The sequence below is a fragment of the Haliotis rubra genome, unplaced genomic scaffold (genome assembly GCF_003918875.1).
Source record: "Haliotis rubra isolate DU_JTF1 unplaced genomic scaffold, ASM391887v1 Scf845, whole genome shotgun sequence".
NCBI lineage: Eukaryota > Metazoa > Mollusca > Gastropoda > Lepetellida > Haliotidae > Haliotis > Haliotis rubra.
The window spans coordinates 159,797-169,454 of record NW_025767574.1 but is presented as its reverse complement, the minus strand read 5'-3'; the positions used below and the strand labels follow the sequence as shown (position 1 = coordinate 169,454).

The following is a 9,658-nucleotide window of genomic DNA, read 5'->3' as shown; positions in this document are numbered from 1 at the left end:
AAACTGTGTTCAATAAATATATTTACTCAGAGGCTGATATAACAGCTCTGGCACTGTTGACCATTAAACAATTATGATATTGTATTACTTCATCAAACAACAGGGCGTGTGGGGTGATTTCATTGATGATACTCTGAAAATATGACATGTCAACCTTTTCCAGACCACACAGCAAGCATTGATCATATTCTTTGAATGCGGCGTTGTCTCCACTGGCAGGATGAAGGTGGAGCCCGTGGTCCCTCTTAAGGATAGTGTGACATTGCGGGAAGAAGTCATATCTCAGTGGCAGGACTTATGGCGAGACTTCCTGCAAAATACCAGCCTCCATGGCAGTAAGAATACCAATTGTCACAAGCGTCATAAAATTGTCAGGTGAGTCGAGTCATTTGGGGTAGTTTGTGTTTCTTGATCGAGATATCCTTATGGAAAGTAATAAAGGTTTTATTTTGTTGTTGCTTGACGCTTCACTCTGCAATATTCCAACTATACTGCAGCAGCCTGTAAATAATCGTGTCTGGACCAGAAAATCCAGTGCTTCACAGCACGAGCAGCGATCTAAGCTGGGATATGATGACATGTTTCAACCAAGTCAGCAAGCCTGACCACCCGATCCCGTTAGTCGCTTCTTACGACAAGCATGGGTTTGCTGAGATCAATTCTAACCAGGATCATTAACGGTGTGAATAAATGAAAGTATACTCTTCCAAAAAGAAATGCATAAGTCAAAAATAAGGATATGTATTAAACGTATTTAAGCGTACATATGTCGATGAAGCTTGAACATAGATGAAGGGAATTCGACACACGGATGAAAATATGTATTGTTGCAATTGTCAGTATTAACTCAGTTCACTCTACATATGTGGACATAACGGGCGTTCAGGTCAGTACTTGGTGACACCACCCCTTGTAGCTGTCACTGCTCGACACCACCTTGGAATGGATTGCAGAAGTCGTGGGACTTTTGCTTGGGGAATTCTTCGCCATTCCTCCTGCAAGGCGTTGGCAAGTTCTGCAAGTGTCCAAGGACGATGGTGACTTTTACGGAGGCGTCGATCAAGTTCGTCCCATAGATGCTCGATCGGGTTCAGATCAGACGAATTGGAAGGCCAAGGAAGCACACTGACGTTTGCATTGGCGAGATCACTCGAGCTGCGTGGGGTCGGGTCGAAACAGCTCTCTCTGGTGGTTAGAAAGTGGGAGGAGGTGCGGTCGCAGGATTTGGTTGATGTAGCGATTTGCTGTTAGATTGCCTTGAACCACCACTAGCTCTGATCTACCCGTGTAGGACGTAGCTCCCCACACCATGACGCTCACTCCGCCAAATCCGTAGACCTGTCGAACGCAGTTCTGCGCAAAACGTTCGTGTTGACGTCGACAGACACGTCGTTGAAGGAAAAAATGAGATTCATCGCTGAACTAAACACGATCCATGCGTTCCCCAGGTTCCCTGCCTGTACCCTGTTGCAACATTGGACACGTCGTTGTCGGTGTAGGCGTGTCATTACAGGTCCAACGTTTTGGTCGATATGCTCCAATTCCCACTTCTCTCAGACGATTTCTGATGGTTTGGGCGGAAATTCTTCGAAGACCAGGCACCTAGCCTGTAATGTCCGTTGCTGTAGCAAATCGGTCACGTAGGTGATACACCCGGATTAATCATTCCGGAGCAGGAGTGGTGACTCTTGGTATTCTCTACCTTGGTATTTTTCCAATTGTCTAATATGAGGATTGCTGTATATCACAATATTGCAAATATATCGCAATGAACTGCTGAAAACGCCTATGCGTTTCTTTTTTGTAAGAGTGTATATAGGAAATTGCTCATATATCAATTTCCAGGTTCGAGAGTGAAAATCTGGGAATAAATGAAGGAACCCTTGCACTTTCATGTCCCTCATATCTTCCATTTCAAACAGTTTTGTTTTTGCTCTTCAGACTTACAAAAGATAATAGTGCTCTTCTGTCACATGCAATTTCAAGACAAAGAAAGTTCGAAGAGCCCCATGGTGAAACTGTAGGAAGCGGTTGCATTGTGACATATTAGGTTCTTCTTTATTCTTTCAGCTGAACTGCCAACGGAACTTTATTGTTGCAATGGCATTAATCTTGTTATATTTAAAAGACCGTGTAGCTCTAGTTCAAGCATTATCAAACGTTAAATATGCCAGATTTGATGTTCATGTAACGTTGGCAGAAATAAAGATACACTGAAAAAATCATTGCAAAGAGCCCATTAAGTAATCGCAAAACACACAGGTAATGGCCCAGCAGAAGCATTCTTGTAATGTCAAAGGAGATGATGTTTACAGAGCCAACATGCTTTTAAAGAGCATACCAACAATAATTGTCATTTTTTAAAACTTTTTTCCCCCAAATTGGGTATTGACTGTATGGAATTGTTATTTTAGCTTAAAGTAATTGGGGTTGGCATCGGTGCGAGCATCTATTTGATTGGTGGAACGGTTTCTGACGAGATGATGTTTACAATTCATTTTTGATCCTGGGATATTCACTCTAAATATATTGCCTAATACCATATACTATTCCCAACGTTTTCTGGATAATACAGTGTTTGCAATTGCCTACCAGTCAGATTTAGGAAGGTGCTTTAATAAATTTGTTTTCTTTTGCTGACGTTATCATCCACAATGTCGTGCTGTGATGCAACATTGATACTTTGGTGTATGAGTCAGACGGACCACTGTAGACTGTGAAAATGCCATCTTTCGAGGACTCTAAAATCTTTTTGGCATGATACAATTACATGCAATACAGATTCTGAATGCGTTTCTTGATTTGTCAAAATCGTAGGTGTGGTGAACATTTACAACCTGCATCACATCCAGCTTTTCATCCACATCAAGGTGACGCTCTATGATATACTGCTGAAAGAAGTGTCGAATGACATAGTTATTGAATATTTGTAATAATGATGATTAAGGAGAATGGGGACACGATGTAAATCAGAATAGAATTCTTTAAGGTTATGGTAGGATGAGGTTGTCATACCTCTGGTTCATTCTCCGAACTGGTTCATTTTGCTGTTTCAGGGTGGTGTGGACTGTGTTGCTTTTGGCAATGGCTGGAGTGTGTCTGAAGACGCTAACTGATCTTTACAGTAGGTACTATAGCTACAGCTTCACCACCAAGATTACAAGGGAACGCAAACAACAGATCAGGTTTCCTTCTATCACTATATGTAACCGGAACAAGTTTCACATAAGCCAAAAGAACCTTAATGACACACAACTCAATTATCTTCGACATACTGGGGACCTAGAAGAAATATACCCGTTTATTGACTGGAATGGGAAGGAGGGGACCGAGCTAAATAAGATGGATTATGTCAAATTCTGGGAAAGAGGGGCATACAAAGAAGAGGATATGTTCAAAATGGCATATTTCAAGAACCAACCTTTCAACGTGATGAGGCTGAACTACAGTCAGAAACAAGAGCAACGCTGTTTCACATTCAACGGTGGTGATTTCGTGTCCGAAAATAGCGGACTGACCTTTGTTATTGACATCATGCAATGGACCTATTTGGATGGAGGAGTATACGAGGCCGGAGTTACGGTAAAAGTTTTGATACATTTCAATTGTTGATACATATGATAATATTTCAGTGACAGAAAAGTATAAAGGTGTTTAATAAGGTTATTACCTCATTAAATATAACAATATCATTTTTATCTTACTGTTCACAGCAAACTGTCTCCACATTACAAACCCATGAAGATCCCGGTTAGAATTGGTCTTCAGTAACCCATAACCCACGGGATCGGGTGGTCAGGCACGCCGACTTGGTTGACACATGTCATCGTATCCCAGTCGATGCTCATGTTGTCGATAACTGGAATGTCTGGTCCAGACTCGATTATTTACAGACCGCCGCCATACAGCTGGAATATTGCGGAGTGCGGCGTTAAACAACACACCCACCAACCAACCCCAAATTACAAACTGGATAATGTGTGATGATTAACCTTGGCCTTCAATGGCGAGTCCATAACTTAGCATGACCATGAACTCAAGAGGCAAATAACATGTTGATGGAAAAGTCAATTATAAAATCGTCCTCAGTTTGGTTTCCATCCGCGATTATTCAGTTTATATTTTCTCCATTCTATTTGAAAACAAATATCCTGTACCCATTTGTCACCTTCGTCGCACCTATCTGTTATTCTACGTTTCGATCCGTGAAGATTCCAAATTATAACTTATCTACAACTACCCAGAGTAGTTTTCAAACAATATTTTGAGCTCTCGAGATTGTTTTGTTTCACCCGTCTTCTATATACCAACTCAGGTCTCTATCGATGAACCAGACACAGCCCCGAGCTATAGTGATGATTCAATGACTGGTGTCTCAGTCGGGACGTCCACACGCTTAAAGATGACAAAGAAAGAGGTACGTTTGTGTCGGGAATATTCAGACGCCTGTTAAATTGTAGATACCCTAAACCCCTAAATTAACAGGTGTCCTCCTACATACCAAGAAAGAATATTGGTTGCGTGGGGATTTCAAGTTCAAAACTATTTTTTAGCAACCTATGCTTATCAACTGTTCAGTCCTCGGTGGTTACCTATGATTTAACAGACCTCTCATTTGCACGGATTGTGTTGATTAGTCTCGGACGCGTGTCGCATAAGAGCACACAATCCCGTGCATCTCGAGTCCAACTTAACATGTATGGGCTGGTGATGTTGTTGAATTGCGGTTCTCATCATATGTCTACAGATGAAATACCTTCCGCACCCATATAATTCCCGCGGGACGGACTGTGTGGACACGAAAACCTCGCACTTTGTCAACCCCCTGGAATGGTTCAAGGTGTACAGCTTTGACGGGTGTCTTCAGGAGTGCTCCAATAAGGCTGCCATGGATGCCTGTAACTGCACCGCAGGATGGGAACCTCGTCAAGGTACTTATATGTTTTCATTTTCACAACAAAGGACAAGTAACGTTCAATGATAACAATAACGAATTTGATACCGTTGGATGGGAACCTCAATTAGGTGTCGCTATTCATATTTCAATTTATTCTGGTTCTTTTTTAGATACAAATAAAAGTGACTCTGTCATTTTGAGCATTTCTCAAAACCTGAATACATGACGCTTTTATGGATAACAATGTCTGTTTATTCTAAATACGACGTTCCAGAGCTAGTTCTTTCTCCTTCATCAGGTGATAAATATTGAAGGAGCAAGAATTAGCTCTGAAACGTCGTATGAATAATAATAAGTTCTTATCCAAAAAACTTGTCATGTATTCATGTTCGTCCAACTTCTAAATGCCTTTCAAGAACTTTCTAAAAAGTATAACTGGAACAAGTTATAGATAAACGGGTGTCTGTATTTTCTATCCTGTTTCCTATCAGTATCAGTAATCATAATAGCAATAGCAAATATGATACAAACACAGCTCATCTCTGAAATTATGGCCTTTAAACTCACTGGAGCAGAGGCATTTGTGTTAAATTGATTGGCGATACCTATTCCAGCCAGGGTCGGTCTGCGGCATTGCTCTGTAAAGGAACTCCACACGTGTTACCGTCCAAAAAGCAGTAAGTTTATTTCTGTGGCACGTATGTTACAACCAAATAGTACCTTTGGTTATTAAATGTCCATGGCTGTATTTCTAATTTTGCATTGTGTTTGTGGTTCTTGTAAAATGACCTTGTGTCCAGCATCCACTTTCGGAAACCTTAAGTTTTATTGAGGGTTTTAGTTTGAAAAGTTCGAAATGTACCAACACAATGCCTCTAGTAATTTTGAAGGCTGTTTTCAACATAGCTAGCCCTGACGTGCCGTTTATTGCAATATCAGGTTTATCTGTGTCAGGAACTGTCTTTGCAAACGTGTCCCTGCAATTTATTTGATGACCTCTTGATTCAATGTAAAATTACATAATGATATTGAGATACCGCCATATGAAACCATGTATATATTTGATCATGTAAGACTCTCTCTATATATATATTTAGATCAAGTACAATCGGAAGCCAGAATGGGGAAGAATTGTGCATGTCGGTACCCATGTGAAGAGACATCGTATGACATACAAGTGTCATCCATGGCGCTGCCATCAAATGTCACGTTCCTCTCTAATCTACTGCATGCAGCATATACCCGTGAAATGATGAGGTGAGAACAGATCTAAAGTGAAGCAGCTCTTTGATAAGTTAATATTTCATCTTCGAAATTACTAATCGCGATGCAGCGAGAATTTATTGTATAGTAAATATGCATGAAAGAGTTTCCACTGATACGCGTTACATCATTTAACATTTAATTTAAGATGTGTACAAACGGTGTGGACAAAATATAACGACAACTTCCATAAAGAATGTAAATGTGGACTCTGCAGCATGAATTGAGCTATATAACAAGCATGTGTGTAATCACTTGCTATTAGTAAGTAGTGGTACCAGGTCTTAGCATGTCCCAGCGGTGGCCTCTATCAAACACACTGGTAAAGGCGTTTACCTGATATCACACGACGACGTGAGGAAAAGTAAAAAGAGAAATGCATCGGAAATTATTTTTTACTCTGTTGCTTCAATTTTGGAAATATCAGACCATCTATGAATTGGGACTTTTACTAGGGCATCTAATGTTCTCACAATAATCGAAAAACCTTGAAATCAGCGCTCAGGCCATAAACATTTTGGTCATGTTTTTTTTTATTCAGACAAAATATCCTGATTGTACAGATAAGGTTATCCAACATGGTAGTTGACAGGGCGGAACACAAGCCGGACTTGGAGCTGGGTGATATATTTGGTCTGTATGAACTTTATGCATTTATGTAATTACTCAAAGTTTGATTTGGAGAAAGTATATATTATATAAGAGAATATCCAACAAATATAGATTGAACTATGGTGGTGTGTGGTCCTGTGCAAAGAGCTCAGGTCACAAATCAGTTGAAGTTAAGCAACGTTGAACGCAGACAGTCATTGTATAGGTAACCGTTTGGGGCAGCTTGACTCCTGAGAGTTTCTAGGACTTCAGTCCTGCCCCACAACGAACCACATGTGGTCTCAACTTGGACAAGTGAGTTTGATCAAAATCGCTTCTGATCACCCAGCAGAAAATGGGTACCCTGTGGAATAAGCCATGAGACTATCAACCTTCTAGCGACTGACGGGCGGCTTGGGTTATCCATGGTAATTATAATCAGATTGTGCGCTTTCAACAGGATATGAAGCCTGGAAAGCCGCATCATAAATATTATCATAATTAACTATCCTGGTACTGGGAGCTGAATGTGACGAACGGACAGGTTGATGGAGTCGTGATGTGTTTGACACCCTATATCTGTATGTGATCAGCGAGCACAATAGATATTCCATCTGATGATTGCAACACCTGAATTTACTTATGCCTAGGTATACTAAGAGTCAAACATGTCTTTGACGATCGCTGTATCGGGCATAGTAGAAACTGGGTCAACACAGCGTCACGTTGCAAACGTCTTCAGTGTCAGCCAAAGGCATCGATGCCAGACGTTAGGATCAGTTGCCCATCAACTAGCTGGTGGTCGACAGTGCTACACCTCGGAGAGACAGGTTTCTCATGGCTGCAGCAAGACGTCATCACTTTGAGGTCACTTTGAGCGATCCTCAATAACTTGTGTACAGTTAAAATACTGTTCAACGAAATGTCCAATTCATTCCCTCGCTCACTAACGATTGTTTTAGTTCATATGTTAAAGCGATGCTCGAAATATTCCAAATCTTCAGTAGGTAGAGAATCAGCCATTTCATTTTCGGTTGAGGCCTATGAGCATATGACATTGAAAAGATATCCTACCTCAGATAAGAAATAACACCATTGACTACTCACTGGTTGTCCTGATAAGAAAAGTGAATTAGTGAATATGGTTTTACGCCGCTTTTAGCAATATCACGGCGGAGAGCACCAGAAATGGGCTTCACACATTGAACCCATGTGGGGAATCGATCCCTGGTCTTCGGCGTGACGAGCGGACGCTTTAATCACTAGGCCATCCCACCTCCCCGATAAAAATAAATTTCATAGGAAACGTTGGTATGTGTCAAAGCACTGTCTGAAAGCTTAGAAGCATGTGCCGAGAATGGTAATTTGAGGAAGAAGATGATTCCAGATTTGATTCACCGTTGCTTCTTGGCTGTAAGTGATGGAAATGTTATTGGCACTGTAAATTCTAGGTCATGACGGGATATTACAAGCTCACATAGACAAGCTACTGCAGCATACACATTGTGGTGGTTTTTCCCTGTGGGAAACATTCTCGTTTCACTATACTGATAAACGTCAACCTGACGTCTCCTTGTGTACCTTTGCAGCCAGAGTTGGTGGTCAGATTGGACTGTTCCTTGGGGCAAGTATACTCACCACCGTAGAACTGCTGGAACTATTGGCCGCGTGTTTGCTGGCAAGCTTGACGTCACTGTGGGCCAGATATAAACCTAAAGGTTGCAGAACACAATGGACCCTGGTAACCCAGATAGATCACTCATTTTTATTATCATTCTCTAAATAATGTACTAATGATATGTTTTCACCACTCAGTGTTCGAAGTGTTTGTATGTTTTTCATAAGTTTTCCATCATAAGGGATAAATATTTCAATGCAAAAACTGTTAAGGATCTTTTTAGTTATGTTAATTACCATTTTATTATCGAATTTTTCAAAGAAATAGAACTCATAGATGAATTTTGATTCATATGTTTTGTAGATTAATGCATTTTAGTATTGGTGATTTAAATTAGAAAGTGAATTTTTATGAGTGGCTGTACCTTCGAAGGGGGTTGACGTAGGGTAAAAATATTGTCAAAAAACATTACAAGTAAATTTAAGTCTACCAGGTTTTTAATCGTAGTATTTTTGTCATTTTAATGTATGGCTAAATCTCAGCATAAACGCCAATGACTGAAGGGATGGTGTAAATCAAGCTAGGGTCCATGCAGGTTGCAAAAGTAATGTAAGTCCCCATGGACCCTAGTATGGTGATCTAGAATATAGAATCTGTTTTAGTCACGGTATGGCTAATATATTGCCGATGTCACTTTAAATCTTAACTCACTCACTCATAGGTTTTCTAAATGATTTTTCACCATAAAAGAAAAACATTTCAGTGTGTTTGTTTGTTGTTTAACGCCGCACCCAGCAATATTCCAGCTGTTTGGCCGCGGTCTGTAAATAATCGCTTCTGGACCACACAATCCTGTCATCAACTGCATGAACATCGATGTACGCCATTGGGATTCGATGACATGTGTCAACCAAGTGAGCGAGTCTGGCCACCCGATGCCGTCAGTCGCCTCTTACGATAAACAAAGTTTGTTGAAGACTGATTCTAACCTAGATCTTCACGGGTCAAAAACATTTCAGAGACATATTTATCCAACAATGTAACCCTTTAGTTCCGGACATTTTCTATTTCTCTCAGAACGATATTTATTGCATTTGCATGCATTGTTTTCAACAGAGATCGTTTCTATTTGCAATAAATATTGGTTTGCCTTTCTTCCAGACTGTCCACTGACTTTTGTTCCCCTGATGTCTGCAGTCAGCTGTGGACGTGAAGTTCATATCCCTCGTTCCATGGAATATATTTCTTAAAATGGACATGTGGCTTTTTTGTGGTTCTTTCTCGTGGAC

At 40.6% G+C, this 9,658-nt stretch overlaps 1 protein-coding gene across 1 annotated transcript; it reads left to right on the top strand.

Annotated features, from left to right (window-relative positions):
- Nucleotides 1–220: 220 nt before the first annotated feature.
- LOC124262572 (acid-sensing ion channel 1-like) lies at nt 221–9,582 on the top strand. The gene is made up of 7 exons (XM_046697069.1): nt 221–375; nt 3,057–3,582; nt 4,748–4,931; nt 5,995–6,154; nt 6,702–6,793; nt 8,341–8,446; nt 9,567–9,582. Exons 1-7 carry the CDS (start codon nt 221–223, stop codon nt 9,580–9,582), a joined length of 1,239 nt encoding a protein of 412 aa, XP_046553025.1.
- Nucleotides 9,583–9,658: the final 76 nt, after the last annotated feature.

Coding starts and splice junctions, on each gene's coding strand:
- LOC124262572 (XM_046697069.1), top strand. CDS start 221: ATGAAGGTGGAGCCCGTGGTCCCTCTTAAGGATAGTGTGACATTGCGG. Junction 3,583..4,747: donor TATACGAGGCCGGAGTTACG/GTAAAAGTTTTG, acceptor ATATGTCTACAG/ATGAAATACCTTCCGCACCC. Junction 6,155..6,701: donor TATACCCGTGAAATGATGAG/GTGAGAACAGAT, acceptor TTTTTTATTCAG/ACAAAATATCCTGATTGTAC.